The 16,826-nt window shown below is 41.9% G+C and overlaps 1 protein-coding gene across 1 annotated transcript in view; it reads right to left on the reverse strand.

Annotated features, from left to right (window-relative positions):
• Positions 1-1,198: 1,198 nt before the first annotated feature.
• Positions 1,199-16,826, reverse strand: part of EP300 (E1A binding protein p300) — a 72,934-nt gene continuing 57,306 nt past the window's right edge. Inside the window, exons 21-31 of the mRNA XM_014858992.3 lie at positions 15,011-15,067; positions 14,274-14,351; positions 12,203-12,270; positions 11,296-11,446; positions 11,000-11,146; positions 10,253-10,366; positions 9,463-9,628; positions 8,363-8,527; positions 7,155-7,316; positions 4,193-4,474; positions 1,199-3,925 (exon numbers count right to left, since the gene is read on the reverse strand). Coding sequence (XP_014714478.2) covers positions 1,727-3,925; positions 4,193-4,474; positions 7,155-7,316; positions 8,363-8,527; positions 9,463-9,628; positions 10,253-10,366; positions 11,000-11,146; positions 11,296-11,446; positions 12,203-12,270; positions 14,274-14,351; positions 15,011-15,067 — 3,589 coding nt within the window. The 3' untranslated portion in view covers positions 1,199-1,726. The remainder of the gene's footprint in view (positions 3,926-4,192; positions 4,475-7,154; positions 7,317-8,362; positions 8,528-9,462; positions 9,629-10,252; positions 10,367-10,999; positions 11,147-11,295; positions 11,447-12,202; positions 12,271-14,273; positions 14,352-15,010; positions 15,068-16,826) is intronic.

Raw genomic sequence — 16,826 nt, forward strand, 5'->3', positions numbered from 1 at the left:
GGGCAGTTGGCAAGAACAAAGGGTGTTTAACAGAGGGTAGGGCTGGACTGCTGCCCTGGCTTCAGGTGCTTTTTCAAGTTGTGACAGGCAGACAGGATCTCCCTTAGGTACTTATTCTCACCCCTGTAAGATGAGGGTGATTGGAAGACCATGAGGTCGTCCATAGGGAACATGGAAGAAGGTCCTATATCAAGCTGTTAAAAGTGAATTAATCAATTCAAGTTGATAAAATGGACACTTAGGGGGCCGGCCCAGTGGCGTAGTGGTTTGCATGCTTTGCTTCAGGGGCCCAGGGGTTGTGGGTTCAGATCCCAGGTGCAGACCTATGCCACTTGTCAGCCACACTGTGGTGGTGAGCCACATATAAAGTAGAGCAAGACTGGCAGATGTTAGCTCAGCAACAATCTTCCTAACTTAAAAAAAAAAAAAAGACAAAAGACACTTTGCTGGTGTTTGTAGTGTTTTTCCCTAACTTTCGACAAATTTACCAAAATCTACTTGTGGCTTGATCTTATGTAACAGTTAGACTGTGAGCTAGGGCTTTCGCTTTTTCTTGAATCCTACGCATCAGGCACTTAAACTGCTGCATTCCAAGACAACGATATGATGGCAAGAAACGAAACAAAGTCAGGGGTCTGTCTCACACAGTTTATTTAACAATAGGTAATAAGAAATCAAATTTAACAGTCTATACAGTGATCCAAAGTTCATATTTATAAGTAATCAACTTTAATTGCATGATTTACAACGGTTGAGGGTTTTTGCTTTCTATTTTCAAGTTTTACAGAAAGTGTGTGTGTGGGGGGGAGCAGGGTAAGGAGGAAGAAAGCAAGCAAAGAAGAAACCCCAGGGACTTTGCATGTTAAAATCATCCCACTGGAATCGTTTCTTACCCTCTTTTTAATTTTTTCCTTTGTTAGATGTAAAAATAACGAAAAAAAATTCTTTCAAGAAACAGAACCACAATATATAATACATCAATTTGGCAGCTGCCCCTGTATATTTTGAAAAAGTCATTTTTCTCTCTACATGTACAAATTATTTTAATACTTGAAGTTTTACGCTCAGACTTACAGAATAGAAAATTTTCTGGAGCACAAAAGTTGACTTGAGGGTAGGAAGGGGAATTTTTTTTTGTTTTTTTTTTTACATTTTTAAAAGAATGAACATCTTTGCACCCAGAGAAAAAAAATTGGTATTTTAATATATATTTATATATATTTATATATATATAGAACGTAATTTTAAAGTAACATTAACCCCTTTTGTCCTCTGGTTTTAGAAATGTTCTTTTTTAACTCTTCCATAAAGTGAGGAAAATAGGGAAAAATGTCAACCATCTGCACCAGTAAATAATAACTATTAATATTACATATTTTCATTAATTTAAAAAAAATAATAAAACCTATTGGAGGTGCAAGGCAGGAGCATGTGGTTGGCTTCACAGACCTCAGCCTCCTCCCAGTGCACACTTGAACCACACACACAAGGGAAAAAAAGGCTGGAGGCGACCAGCCATAACAAAAATATATTCTTTGTATTCTATCATCCCTCAGGTTCATCTTGCATGTTTGCTTTAAACCACAAACAGCTACTGCACAGTTCTTATGTGTTCCAAGGAAAATTGTCTTTTAGGCTAAGAAAGATTCAAAAAAATTGTTTTCAGTACAAAAAGTCTTGTTAAGAGAAAATAATTTTTTTGCTCCCAAAATACTACAAGGTGTCTCTAGTGTATGTCTAGTGTACTCTGTGAGAGGTTCGGATTCAAGTCTGAGTTATCGGTGCTGAGTCCCAGGTCCGTGGCGCTTGCACCATGGAGGTTTGCCATGCCTGGATTGCTAGCGAGCTGAGAAAGCATCGAATTCTGGTCCGGGCTGGCAAAATGCCCTTGTTCCATGGGGTTGGCCTGGGCAGCTACCAGTCCAGGATGTGGAGAACTGGTCTGTGGGGAAACGTGGTGTGGAGAAGGCTGAGGCTGCATCCTTGGGGAAGGGCTGGAGTGAGGGGGCTGGGACTGCGGCCGTGGAGAAGGGACAGGCTGGGGAGAACGCACTTGATTGGAGAGAGATGGGATCTGCTGGCCTTGTAGGTGTGGGGACTGGGCCTGGTTTGGAAGCATATGCTGTTGGGGGCTCATGGGGTTGGGCTGAGCAGGGGACCCCATCTGTTGCTGAAGGAGGCGCTGCTGATAGGCCTGCAGACTGGCTCCTGCCTCTGCTCCCAAGGCCTGGGGGAGCTGGCCCATTTGTCCCATGTTCCCTTGTTGCATCTGTTGCATGTGATGCTGCATCCGCTGCTGCTGCTGCTGTTGCTGTGGGGGGTAGCCAACTCCTTGGGGTTGCTGGAACTGGTTATGGTTGGCCATTCCAGGGCCGATTCCTGGCCCTGCTCCCTGCTGCTGCTGCTGCGGCACCACCATCTGCTGTCGTCTCAAGATGTCTCGGAACTGTGAAGGCATGGTGTTGTGATTCATGTTCATCTGCTGAGCTTGGGGGCTCATCCCTCCCATGGGTGGCTGGAGCTGCTGCTGTGGTTGCTGCTGGGGCAGGCTAGCCCGCTGAATGCCTGCCTGCATGGGATTCATGTTCTGCATGGCTGGATTGGAGTGGACCCCCTGCTGACCTGGCATGGTAGGTGGCTGCAGCCCTGGCTGGCCCTGGGGCATGCCAGGTTGCCCAGGGAGGGCTTGCGGATTAGAGTTGGCATACTTGGCAGCCCGCTGCTTGATGAATGCAGCCAACAGCTGGGGGTTGGCGTGAAGGATACTAAGCACCTGTTGCTGCTGTAGGGGAGAGCTGGGAGACCTGAGAGTCCGCAAAAGGTTTTGTAAGGCTTGTTGAGACACAGTGCCTGGTTTGAGAGGGCTCACACCTACCTGGCCCAATCCTGGTTGGGGAGCCATGTTCAAGGGCTGACCATGCTGGGCCACTGACATCATGGCTGGCCTTGGCATCCCGGACTGTAGTTGCTGGGGCTGAGGCAATCCTCCTTGGGCCCACGGTGGCTGTTGCTGCATCCCTGTGGGCCCCATCCCTGGCTCCAAATGCCCACTGGGACCTCTGGCCATGGGGGGTGGGTTCATACCCATGGGGGCCATTGGAGTCATCTGTGGCATCTGGTGCTGGATTGGCCTTTGAAATATTTGCACATGGGCCATCTGGCGCTGAGTCTCTGCTGCCCTCTGAATCTGCATTGCCATTTCCACTGCTGCAGGTGGGGGGCCTGGAAGGGGTGGCTGAGCAGTCTGAGGAGGGGTTGGAGGGGTCACCTGGCCTGGCGCCTTACCCTGGGACACAGGGCCAGCAGCTTGAGTCCTGGGCAAGTAGGGTGGCATGCTGTTGGGAGGGGTGGGCTGGGGCTGAGAGGGGGGCTGGGGCTGGGGTGTCTGTGGGGTGGTAGGCTGTTGGCCAGTTGGCGTGGTTGGAGTGGCAGGAGTTGGGGAGGGCAGGCCCTGTTGCTGCCCCACCACACCAGTCCGCTGCATGCTGGCCATCCTCCTGCGGAGCATCTGGGCCTGCTGTAGCCGGTGCTGCAGCTGCTGCTGCCGGAGCTTTTGCTTGATGTTTAGGCAGAACGGCACAGGGCACTTGTTCTCCTGGCAGTGCTTGGCATGGTAGCAACAGAGGGCAATGAGCTGCTTGCAGATGGGGCACCCTCCATTGGTTTTCCGTTTGCAACCCTTGGTATGCTGCACAACTCGCTTCATCTTCTGGCAGGAGGGCAGGGAGCAATTGGCATTTCGGCACTGGCAGGCATGGACCAGAGACTGGATGCAGCGCTGGATGCTGAGGCGGCGTGAGTCTCCTGGGCTCTGGGTGGCCGCAGCCTGCTGGTTGTTGCTCTCATCATCTAAGCCGAGACCTAGTTTCTCCATTTTGTGGTCATGGTTTTTAGTGTTATAGCAGGTGATACACAAATCATAATCCTGGGGGGAAAACAGACACAGGTTAACTCTCCAAGATTTAAGTCATTCAAAAGCATTTCACAAATTCTACATGAGCTAAAAAGCCCTTTCTTAGAGAAAGCCTCTTTACCTCTCCCACTCAAACACGAGGCCAGGCCCCTCGCACCTCATTCTGTGACTGAGCACTGGCACTGGAGCCCAGAAAGGCCTCCAGAGCGTCTGGTCTGCACTGCCTCTCAAGCAGTCGGACCCTCCAGCGCTCTCTCCTCCCCGCACGTGGGGGCCTACCTCGCACACGGTGCAGTGCCAGCGGGTCTCCACGTGGTGCTTGCACTCATTGCAGGTATAGACGAAGCGGTCCTGGCTCTGGGTGTGGAGCTCCACCAGCATGCACATAGTTGACCACTGGGCTCTTCGGAGTGAAGAGAACTCCAGGTGCTTGTCCCTTGCGAGGGTGAGAAAGGCATCCCGCCCATCCATCAGATCACAGGGGATGAGGGGGTCAGGATCCACAATGGGAGGCAGGGAGTTGGCAGCAGGGCCAGCGATGAGACGGATCACAAAGAAGACCTGCAAGACAGACAATCTCATTCTGACTCTGGAGCCAGAGCACCACGCGGCGCCGGAGCAGCCGCAGCAGACAGGTGAGTCAGGCTGCATGCCTGTGAGGCTGCTGACCGCTTTAGTGCATTTTATGCGCACGCCACAGGGCTGGACGGTACAGCCCTCTCTTCCTCCTGCACTATGTATTTCTGCTCTCTTCTCTGGGACTACTACAATGGGTCTAAAATCTACATCTTGTTATCGTTTCTACCTCATTCAATAATTCCTTCAAAATAAGAATGGTCCAGGTCAGGTACACACATACACAGTGGGCATTCTGCCTCCAAGTGCTCTCCTTTAAAATGAAATCCATCATTTAACCTGAATCTAATCACAACGAAACCAATTAGACAAACCCAAACTGAGGGTCATTCTACGAAACAATTGGCCTGGACTCTTCAACAAAATGCCCACATCGTGAAAGCAAATAAAGCTGGGAAATGAGACATGGCAACTCAACACAATCCTTGATTGGAGCCTAAGGACCAGACAGTAGATGGTGGCACTGGGTTAAGCTTCCCAAGTGTGAAACCATAGCATAGTTATGCAGATGTCTTCTTTCTTAGAAGGTACTTGCTGAAATAGGTAAAGAAAATGTAGCAAAACATTAACATCTGATGAATCTAAGTGAAGGGTATGGGAGGGAATCCTCTGTGTAACTTTCCTGTAAATTTGAGGAGAGAGGAAAAAAAAAAGCTGGTGGGGGTGGGAAAGATAAAACCCCCAAACCTTAGGCTCTGCTGTGGAAGCAGCAAAATTTTTGTTCTTTAAAGTTTGAAAACACACAACCATTAATTCCCATAACCATTAGTGTAAAGGCTGCAACAAGAAGCTGGTATTATATATGTATTTGAAATTAATTAGTATGTAACTATAAACTCTTATTAAACTAATAAAATGTGAAATGGTACCTTCAAGAGATCCAGAATTTGTGAGCAACTCCTATATTAATCACTATATTCTACCAGTTTTTTAAAGACTGAAAATCTGTGCAAACTGGCAGTAACACTTGTGATATACTTGGGCAGCAACGTTTGCATGAAACAAGAGTCTTTTAATAAGCTACATTTCTAGAAAAAGAACAATAGGACAAGAAAGCACACACTGAGACAAGACACATAGCAAAGAGATGCCTACAGTTCAAAGCATCAAGGGAGAACTGAGATGCGTATCTGACCTTGTAACAATTGGGCTTAAGACTGTGGCTCAAAGCAGCGCTCATGAAGCAAGGAAGAGCATTCTGAAAATGTGACGCACAGAATCTAACAAGTAGGGAATGCCTGTTAACAACCCATTCAAAATAAAGGCAAACAAAACCATCTGGTAGACTCCCTAGGAAATCCTCACTATGGCCGATCCTCCAATAACAACTATGGTGACTGAGTCCACTGGACGTCATGCTATACAGCTAAGACAATACTTGAGTTTAACCTAAACCGACAACTTTAGACTCTAATTCCTAACAGGTGACTACTACCTACATCTTAAGTGAAATCACAGAATGTGTTCACAATTTAAGTGAAATCTACTACAATATACCCTGAGGGTCTTTCCCAATTGCTGTTATGCTAGAATTTTATGACACTAAACATCGCTTGACATAGCTAATAATGATTAATTGTTGATAATTATCTAAGCGAGGCGCTCACTAGAGCTAAGGAATCTTTCCGTTGCACTAGCAAGGCTCAGGCTATCCTGTTGACCTTAGTTCTTTAGGCTTAAATAAAAAAGGAGTGGGGGTGGAGTGGTGATGTGGGGGAAGGGCACTCTGAACAGCTTATAGGTCAAGAACCGTTATAATAACTACCTCTCTAAAGGGTTCTGAGTAACGATTTCCTCTCCCAAAGACTGCTTAATCAATTTGGTTCTAAGTCTATACATAAAAGCAAGCTGTCACTTCTCTCTCCACGTAATAGCCACTTCCTGTAAGAACCCGATAAGATGCCTGAACACAGAAATGAAGTGAGATATTAAAAAAACAAACAACTAAAAAAACAAAACAAAACAAACGACTGACATAACTACCCTTCAAGACTCCTCAGCTTACCACTGATGCTGCTGAAGGGAAAAACCCCAACACACCCAGTTACATTCCCAATCTACCTACCACAAACAAGCAATCTGAAGGACAAAGTAATGCGAAGTTTTAACTCCTCTGAGAAGGGGTTACAAGTGCATAGTGTATGAAAGATGAACTTTTCTTCAGCTTTCTCCACTTCCCAAATCACTTTCAGGAAAGCAGTCCACGTTTTTATTCATTTGTTTTGCCAAAGTTCCATTATGGACAAACTGGAATGACCAATGGAGCTCTAAGGAGCTTGGTTTAAAACAAAAGAACAAAAATATCCAACAAGCCTTTCTCCTGAGCCACAGAGGCACGCACATAAGAGGGTATAAACAACAGGGCTAGACTAACTATGCTTGTCCTTTTAAACTGTGAGACACAATCCAATACCATCTAGATTTACAACACAGCTGCAAATTAAAGCAAGCTTATCATCGCTCGCTTTCAGCGCCATGCAGCCAGCCCCTGTTCTTCCTTCTGCATTTCAAGTGGTCTGGTGCTCATGTCATAAATGCCAACCATAGCGGGCAGTTCCTTGGAAATCTTGCTCTGGTTCTTCTGTTCTTGGTGGCTGCATCTTACCTCTTTATGTTTCTCCATGGTGGCGTACAGCTTCTGCGAGAGGTCATTGGACACATTAGGCATGCCTGGCTTCTTCTTGTTGCCCCTACTAAGGCTGCTCTTGTTTTTGCTGGTTTTCTTATTATTCTTCTTTTTAGCATTTTTGCTGTCTCCCTTTGTCACCTACAGGTTAGCACATAGGGGACAAGACAGTTTTTGTTAAGCAGTGATGTGAATGATACTAATGGTAAGAAGACTCTCCTTTCTTTGAAACCGGAGATCATAATCTTCCAGCTGCTCTCTTCACTCCGTTTTTAAGGCTGTTTTTTTTTTTTTTTTTTTTTACAGTAAACTAATGTCACTAACGTCTTTGCACTAATTTTCTCCCAGTGAAGAATCCCTGCACTAAGACCCTTCATTAAGACAATGGCAGCCTTAGCTTTTTGACTAGAAGAGCTTAGGTTGATCTATCCGATCCCAGACTTACAGGAAACTGTAAGTGGCAATGTGGGGTAGTGAAAAGTGCGTGGAAGTGGGGAGCCAAAGACCATGGCTTCATTTCCTTCCAGTTGCATTCTAGAATTTTCTGAGTCTACTATAAAAACCACCGCCACCACCTTGAAAAGCAAGCAATGATTAATTGAAACTACAAGGCTGTAGTAAGTTCTATATCTTTAACAGACTATTTAAGGGTGAGTTTAACAGGTTAGACTCACTGAGGACACTTCTAGATATGCCACGGGGAATTAACTAACCAGGAAGAGCTCCTCAGGATCCTCCTACAAAGCAGGTTCTGTATGGGGGACTAGCAAACTCTGGTCCAGGGCCATTTTTGTATGGCTAAGAATAGTTTTTACATTTATAAAGTGTTTAGGGCTGGAGACCATATATGGCCCAAAATATTCATAATTTGGACCTTCACAGAAAGTAAAGCTTGCCAACTCCTTGCTCTAAATAGGTAATTTTCCATCAATTTTTCAGGGTTTCCTTCCTTCTGTTTCCACTACTGGAAATCCAAGATTCCATCTAAAACAAGGATCTGATGCTAAAAAGGTTTAAAACCACTGAAATAGAACCATAGTAACTTACTTAAGCCAATATTTCTCACTCAATTTAAAGAGCTTTCTCACACCTAAGAGCTTTAAGACCAAGATGAAAGTTTCAGCTCACTTCTGGATTATCCATGAGAATCAAGGCAGAAGTTGGAAAGGAAAATGCAAAGCCCTTACATCTGTGCTTTCATTGCTGGTGTTTTCCTCTCGCTTTCTCTCTTCCTCTTCCTGTTCCAGTTCCTTAATGCTCTCTTCCAGAACATTGGGCCAGAAATCACCCTCAAAGTAAGGCAATTCCTTTGCACTTGTTAATCGATCTTCAGTAGCTTGTTTAAAAATATCCTGTGAAAATACCCAGGTACAAATATAGGAATTTCTGTTTTTTAAAAAAGCATTTATTCATACAGAGGCAGTCATAGCTAATGGATGTAAGAAACATGAAGGATTAAAATGTCTTCTGGAAGGTGGTAGAGATTTCATACCTAAGCCCCATGTCTGGGGAGACAGTTTCCTAAACAGTGAAAAGGTCTTATTTGAAGTCAGTATTTCTGGTTTTCTCTTTCCTCTACCCATCAGCGCAGGGAGATTATTTGCCTTTACATAACCAAGTGGCAGATTATCTTGCTGGCACTAGTGGCAGAGGCAGAATCACTCACCCTGAGGCCTTTACCACTCCTGATAACAGGACGCGGCGTGATGTGAGGCAGTGCCTGCCTTGCACCCACCCATCCTTGGAATTTCAGCAGCTTTCACTTGAAAAATATGTTCTAAACAACCCAAACTACAAATACTGGAAACTATATAGCTACAGAATGATTGGCTGTGCTGCCTGGGAAAATATCCAGTTAATGTTTTCCTCCTCATGAGAAAAAACAGGTAAGAAATTTGGTAGTACAAGTTTTTATCATGAGATACCCTAGAATCATGAATGGCTATTAAGAATATATTTTTAATTAGTCACGTCTTTAAAACAGGTATTTCTTGATCTAAGACTTTTTGAAAGCCTAGTTTTTCTTACTTTGAAAGTTTGTACAGAGAAGAGAAGAGAATACTGAACACTGATATAACCTGATTAGACTTAGCAATTTTTAAACACTTTACCAGATACACTTCATCTTAATAACATAAGAACACTTTATCAAATTAGCATAATTTTATAAATTACATGGAAGAGGGAGAACAAACAGAACATTTTTTAAAGACAGTTAAATGGCAGAATACACAGCTGCAGGATTAGCAAATTTTCAATGTTATCATTCTCTCCCACTCCTCCTGACCTTGTAATCATGGACAATTCGATCAGTCATGGCCTTGTCAAGCATCTTTTTATACCACTCCTGCAGTCGCTTGGGCTTGGGTATCTTCTGGTCAGGAGGATGGCAATGGAAGATATAGTCGTCTCCCTCACTTGGGGGACATGCCCAAATATGCCCTGTCGTATATCTAACAACACAAAGAGAAGGAACATTCAAGAGAAAAGATCATCCATTCTGGAAAGAATGCTACACTTTAAATCACAAGGTGAAGTGAGTACAGAAACCAAGGATTTTCCCCAAGGTAACACAAAGTATACAATTTACCATCAGATCAAAATGCACTTAAGAGGAATAACCTGCAAAGAGAGGTGGTGAATATTCTCAAGCCCATATAGATCTTGAAGGTAAGGAAGCAGTCTTGATGAAGTTTTATATCTCCAGAACTTAGTTTGTTTTTATTTTTCATATCTAGGTGTAAAAGGATCAAATGCAGTCTAAGGTTCTGGCCCTAAACGAGTAACCATCAACTTTCAAATTAAACTGTATCTCACAACTGAATTGAACAACATACAACCAATTTGGGATGGGTGCACTTAGGGTCAAGATATCCCTTTCTTTCCTACTGGCAACATTAACATGAAAGAATCTCCAACAGAGTTGACATTACACTTCTACTAGATGAAAACCAAAGTTGAGAAAAGAAGGCAAAAAGTCAAATATTTGCATGTTTTAACGTATGTCTCACCATAATATCACAGTAGTAACTAGTTTAATTATTGTTAAAAATAGCATTTGTTATCAATATGCTTACCCTAATTTCTTGACGTATTCTAAATATCCAATTAAAATTTCATGATAGACTGCAGTCCTCAAGCATTTAGGACGGAAGAAATGAACACTATCGAGGTATGATATATATACTCTCCTATATCAAACAGGGAGAAAGAAACCAAGTCAAGTCACATAATGAAATCTTACTGATACAGCTAATAACAGTCTCTCTTCTGTGCTCTCTGCTCATCTTGTCATTTGTAATGCTCATCACACAGTGTTATAGTTAGGTAAATGTGAACTCCTGGGGGCATTCAGTGAGCCTATGGCTCTCTTCTAGTCTCAGCATCTAACAGTACCTGAAACACAGTATATCAGTCAAGATTTATGGATCCAAATGTATCCTGGAAGCTTTCTTGTTTTGGCCTGTATACTATTTTGGAAACAAGAAATTCTAAACCACATCCTACCCTATTTGTATGATATTCTTTCACATACCTCTCAGTAAGGTCTTAACATGATCCCACAATCTCGATTTGAGCCCATTTTCTGAAAACTAGTGAGCCTGTTTCCCATTTCCAATTTCAGGCTGCTACTCGTATCCCTTTCCTTTTTACTATGACCATAGAAGAGCAATATTTTGTTTTTGTTTTGTTTCACTTTAATACTACACTTGAGAATTTGCATTTCCAAACAAAGCACATCAAACATTTCTTGCCCTTTATGCTTTTTCACTTATAGCTTCAAACTCCCATGCAAATTAGAAGGTAGCCATAAGAAGTCCTACCTCTGGTTGGGTGGAGGGCAGTCAGAGCCATACTCTTGAACATGCATGCCAAAGAAGCACAAGTCAACACCATCGATCTCTTCAAAGGCAAAGAGGGCTTTGGTTCGATATGGGAAGGATTCTGCCATCTCTCCACTATCTACAAACCTACACAATTCAGATTGGAGGGAAAAATCATAACATTCATTCAGATTAGAATCAACAGTAACAGTCGTGTATGAGCAACAACTGTGCTCATAACCATGTATGAGCAATTGTGGACCCACAAGAAAAGAAGAGGGAAAATCACTAGATACCTTGCTTTCATGCCTGGTTTGACTTCCACAGTTTTGTCAGAAGCGTGAACTACCCGAACAGTGACCTCTCCTGACTCAGGGTGATTTTGTCGCCTCAGAAAGTCATTCACACGATTCTCCAGAAAGGTGCCAAGCCTTGTGGATGGCAACCCTAGGAATATAAAAGTTAAAAGTTTGTAGTAATAAAGGTCAAATTTATTACCGTCAGTCTTAAGGTTCAATATCAAATCTCTTTAAACATTCTTTTCCCCAACTTTTTACTTTGAAAATTTTCCAGTTTCAGGAAAGTTAAAAAATAGAACAAACATCCATAAGCACTTTGCCTTGACTGTAATACTGTTTTAAAATAACAATGGTTAGATATCATGAGAAACCATACAGGAATAAAAGCAACCTGTAGGCAGAAAAAAATTGCAAAGGCATCGAACAAAACTAAGTCAAACACTATAATAAGATAAATTAGTGTAAATTAATTATATGAGAAAAGTTTTTACTACCACCAACTCGCCTCCCCAACTAAAAAGATCACATAGGCCTAAAGCAGTCCTTACTAATGGTGTGGACAAAACTGAGGGAGTCACTCATGGAATGGCGGTTCTGGACAAATAGTTCCACATCTGGCCCCCGTTAGGAAATGCCCCAAACATGGAGAAATGTAGGAACAAGAAAAACACATATCCTCTATTTTACAAATCCTGATCCTTGAAAATTTTCTTCTTAGGTCTAATGAATTTCACACCAAAAAGTACATTACAGTTTAAGTAGATGATAGAAAAATTATTAGATTTGTACTTTGGTTAAATATTTTAAATAAGGTTGAAACAAAGTAATTCATTTCTGGATGGTTTATTCTTAACTTTGTTTCAGTGGCGTTTTGTCAAAATTTACCTGTAAAAATGAAACTTACTTTTAGCAGAAAACTTATTTTCTTTCCTAGTTCGTGCAGTTTTCTTTAAACAGCCATCACAGACAAATCTAAAATGTAAACCAAGATTTTGCTTACACAACTTAGAGAAACATCTAAAGTAACGTATACTACAAAATCTACCATATGTAAGCATAAAGTTAAAATTCAAAGGACAACCTGGGAGAAATAGTTCTAAATATATAATAAAGAGTTAATACAACTATATACAAAGAGCTTTTAGAAATCATTAATAAAAAAAGGACAAAAGATCTAATTGAAAAACAGGCAAAAGACACGAAAAAATGTGTTGTTGTTAAGGCCATCGAGTCAATTCTGACTCTTAATAACGCTGTGGACAGCAGAGTAGAACCCTGCCCAGTCTTTCTGTGCCATCCTCTCGCCTTCTGGCCCTATATTAGACAATGCTCTGCTGCTATTCCTAGGGTTTTCATGGCCAATTTTTTCAAAGTGAGTGGCCAGGTCCTTCTTCCTAGTCTTAGGTCTGGAAGCTCTGCTGAAACCTGTCCACCCTGAGTGACCCTGTTGGTATCTGAAATACCGATGGCTTAGCTTCCAGCATCACAGCAACATGCAGCTGTCACAGTATGACAACTGAGACGGGTGGTGTAGTTCCCTGACTGGGAGATGAACCTGGGCCATGGCATTAAGACTGCCGAATCTGGGGCTGGCCCCACGGCCGAGTGGTTATGTTTGTGCACTCTGCTTTGGTGGCCTGAGGATTCACTGCTCGTCAAGCCATGCTGAGGAGGTGTCCCACATGGCACAACCAGAGGCACTCACAACTAAAATATACAACTATGTACTGGGGGGTCTTTGGGGAGGAGAAGGAGAAGAAGACTGGTAACAGATGTTAGCTCAGGTGCCAATCTAAAAAAAAAAAAGAGTGCCGAATCTTAACCACTAGATCCCGGAGAAGGGCATGTAAATTGGCTTAGATAGGAAAAGATGATGAAAGATTACAGATTAAAATAGGAATTTCGCTTTTTGGCCAATCACAATGGCAAGTCTATACTGCTACTGGTGGGAATGTAAAGAAGCACACTCTGAGAGCAGCACCAATAGATTTGAAATGTAGATTCTTTTTGTTCCTGCAATTACATAACATCAACTACTGTGATTTTCCTTCATATTATTTCCTGGAAATTTATTAATTAGCCGCCTCTTTCCTGTGACCTCCAAACCAGCATCAACAGTCAGTCTAAGAAAAGAGTAGAGGCCATGCAGAGATCCCATCCTAATGAGTCATCTGGTGCACAGACACCCCCGCTCCCCCTTCCCTTGCAACAGAGCTGGGATCAGCCCGATTCCTGGAGAGTGAGGTGGCCCATAGCAGTAGACAGCTAAGTGTCACAACAGACAAAAATCCACTCATTGCTATCAAAGCCACTGATGATGTACAGCTTGGGTAAATATGTAGACAATATTTAGAAACAGAACATGGGTCCCGAGAATAGCTAGTTCATTAAAGTCCATATCTAGTCATTTTACGCAACTCTGCCTTTCACTGGACAACAGCCATCTGACTTATTGCCCAAGCCCCTAAAAGATGTTTAAATCAAATCCTAACCAGGGTTATCATTCAGAATACCAATCACAGAGTGATGTTTTATCAGAGATAGGAATAAAGGTGTGCCCTTGGCACCCTCCATAGATAGTGACATTCAAAATCTGGCAAATCCTTGCTAGTTTCCAGGTGCTAGAGATTTGTTATCTCTATTAGTAAGTCTTTAAAAAGTATTTACTTAAAAAAAAAAAGAAAAAGTATTTACTTGATGTATAATGATCAGAAAAGAATTCAAAAAACAAACCAGCAGAATAAAATGTTTGTATATGGATTAAAACAATGTGTGCAAATAAGAGAAAGATCTATATTTTTCGATTTTTTAAGGTTATTTAATGTTTTGAAACTGGATTTTAATTATCCTTTCCCAATCCAAAGAACAATGTTTAGACACAGTAACTCTGAAGATATGATATACTCATTACAAAGAAAACAAAAATTTGCTAAAATTTATGATGAAAAAGTCTAGAGAAAATACTGGTGTCTCACCCAGATGGCCAGATGATCTCATGATGAAGCACACAGATCTGATGCATCTTTCTTCCACATTCTGTACATTCAACAAACCTGGAAATGGAAAGCCAAAATTTTAAGATTAAATCCAAAACTTTAACCAAATCAAAACCTTCAATGTTTCCCGACTTCTGACAATTCAAAAGATAGTCAAGAATTGTCTAAAGTATTGAAATAATAGTTGAAAAAAGTTTTCAGTTTTTAAAAGCTCTTTAGTGTTACAAGTAGAGCAAATTTCAAAAGCAATTAAGTTCAGTCACTAAATGTGACAGTTAAATGTGACTGTGGAAAGGCAGTAAAAAGTGAAAGATCACTGCTGCTTAAGCTTCCAAATGAGTCCAACACCATCCTATCCATTCCAGGAAGGCCTAAAATGTACATTTCAGTGCTGTGAAAGACCTCAATACAAAGCAGCGACTATGAGCTTGTCTGGCAATGCAGAGGACAACAGGGATGGAACACATGGCACTGAGCAGAGGTAGCTTGGTGCTTCACTTGGGCCTATAAGACAACAAACTATTGGGTTGATTTAGTGAAATGTAAATGAATCCTAACTGTACTGTAGACTTCCACATTTCTACCATTGATGTTAGATGTATGTTATATAGATTTAGCCCAAGAATACAGAATCGTCTCACTGTGTGGGCAAACCAATAAAACGAAAGGAAGAAGGAAAATCAAAGTGTCCTGACTATTCAAGGGGAACTACTTACAGTTCAGGATCCAGTGTGTCATTTTTTCTCTTGGAAAATTGTTCTTTATTTATTGTACTAAGGAGAGAAGAGGCACACAATGAGAAAAAGTGATACAGAAAGATGAGCAATGTGACTACTGTTCTAACCACAAGAACAAATCTCATACTGTAAGTGGGTTATTTAAATCTTCTAAGAATATACTGAGGATACATTAAACACGTACTTTCTTGGTTCCCACAAAATGCATGTTTACATAAAGGAATGCCTGTTTTTGGAAAGGACTTTATAGTAAATCTATCTCCCCTTACAGGAAATGGAGACCCCAGTAAGAATCAGAAACATGAGTTTGTTCTTCTTTTCCTTTTTCAATTGTGCCTACTACTCAGTATTAGGCATTTACTAACTCTTAAGAATTTCATGTTCCTAGACCGAGCTATGAAGGATGGTGTGTATACAGGGAGCTAAACTACTATTTAAAAATAATATTAATTTTTCAGAACCGTGTAGTCAAACAACTTTTTATATTAAGAGAAAATTTCACTATTAAGAATACATATTTTAGGTTGCTTACAGTAACCCAAAAAGGTAATTTTAAAGGGTGAAACATTTTTATTTTTTAGCATTCATTTTAAAATTTTCACATGGCCTCCCAACCTGGTGTAACATACCACACTGCTCATAGCCTCCCAAATACAGAAGCTAACAGTCTTATCAGGGGGCCCAACTTTGACTACTGTGCTTCCTCCTCACAAAAATGAGAACAGCTCTACATTTAAACTGTTTTCCACTATAACTAGCTTAGAGATTCATCTCAAAATGGCCTAAGTCCTCGTTATTCAAAGTGTGTTCTAAGAACCAGCAGCACAGAAGGACCTGGGAGCTTGCTGGTGATGCAGACCCTCAGGCCCACTACAGACCTGCAGAACCAGAAGGGGGTTTCTGTACTCTTCAAAGCCACAGATGTGCTGCCCTAAGGTTCAGGACATGTGGTAGCCACTCAACAGTACCAATGGTAAAGCTGCCTGCCTTTCTTGCAGGAGGGAAACCTAGCTGGAGCTGACTTCTCTGGTTTAGCCGAGGGTCAGAAAATCTCCTTGGGGACCAAGGGGACCCAGCACCTACTCTCCAGATCAGCACTAGACCCTACTACATTATATTTCAATGGAGACTGAAGGAAAAGTGCAACTTCAAAACCCAATTTGGAAAAATTAACCAGTTTTTCTCAGAAGCCCTCTTTTTACTAGTAACATAACTCCATACTTTTTGGAATGTTCTAAACTGCTTCTCTTTATTATAGGTTAAAACAGGGAAGAAGCTCAAGAATATTTAAAGCACACCAAACAGTTCTTTCTTCCTAAAACAGTCCGAATTTGAAACTGGTTTGTCTCATTAAATCTTAGAGGTTAGAAGTACTATTAGGCAGTTTATGCTGTTTGAAAATTTTTCTTGGCATTTACCAAACAACAAAAGCCTGTGAGATCGCAAAGGTCCAACCAAGTCTAATAAGTTACTCTAACAAACTCCTAAACCCCTAATGTCATTAAATGATGTTCATCACTAGAATGACTTTGGTATTGTTGACACCTACAGGAGAAGGATGCAAGGTGGTTATTTGTTCAATTCTCCCTCAAACTCAAGACACTTAATGATGAAGATCCCTTGCGCTATATAACCTTTTCATATTTAGGAGAGAAGCTGATTGTTTCCTTAGAAACAGATCTAAAATGACCAGCCAAAGCTGATGTACTGCCTAGAACAGCACTGACGGAACTTTCTGCTATGATGGAAATGTTCTCTCTCTGTGCTGACCAACATGGCAGTCACTAGCTACAGA

Source organism: Equus asinus, chromosome 4 (genome assembly GCF_041296235.1).
Source record: "Equus asinus isolate D_3611 breed Donkey chromosome 4, EquAss-T2T_v2, whole genome shotgun sequence".
In the NCBI taxonomy this organism is placed as follows: Eukaryota; Metazoa; Chordata; class Mammalia; order Perissodactyla; family Equidae; genus Equus; species Equus asinus.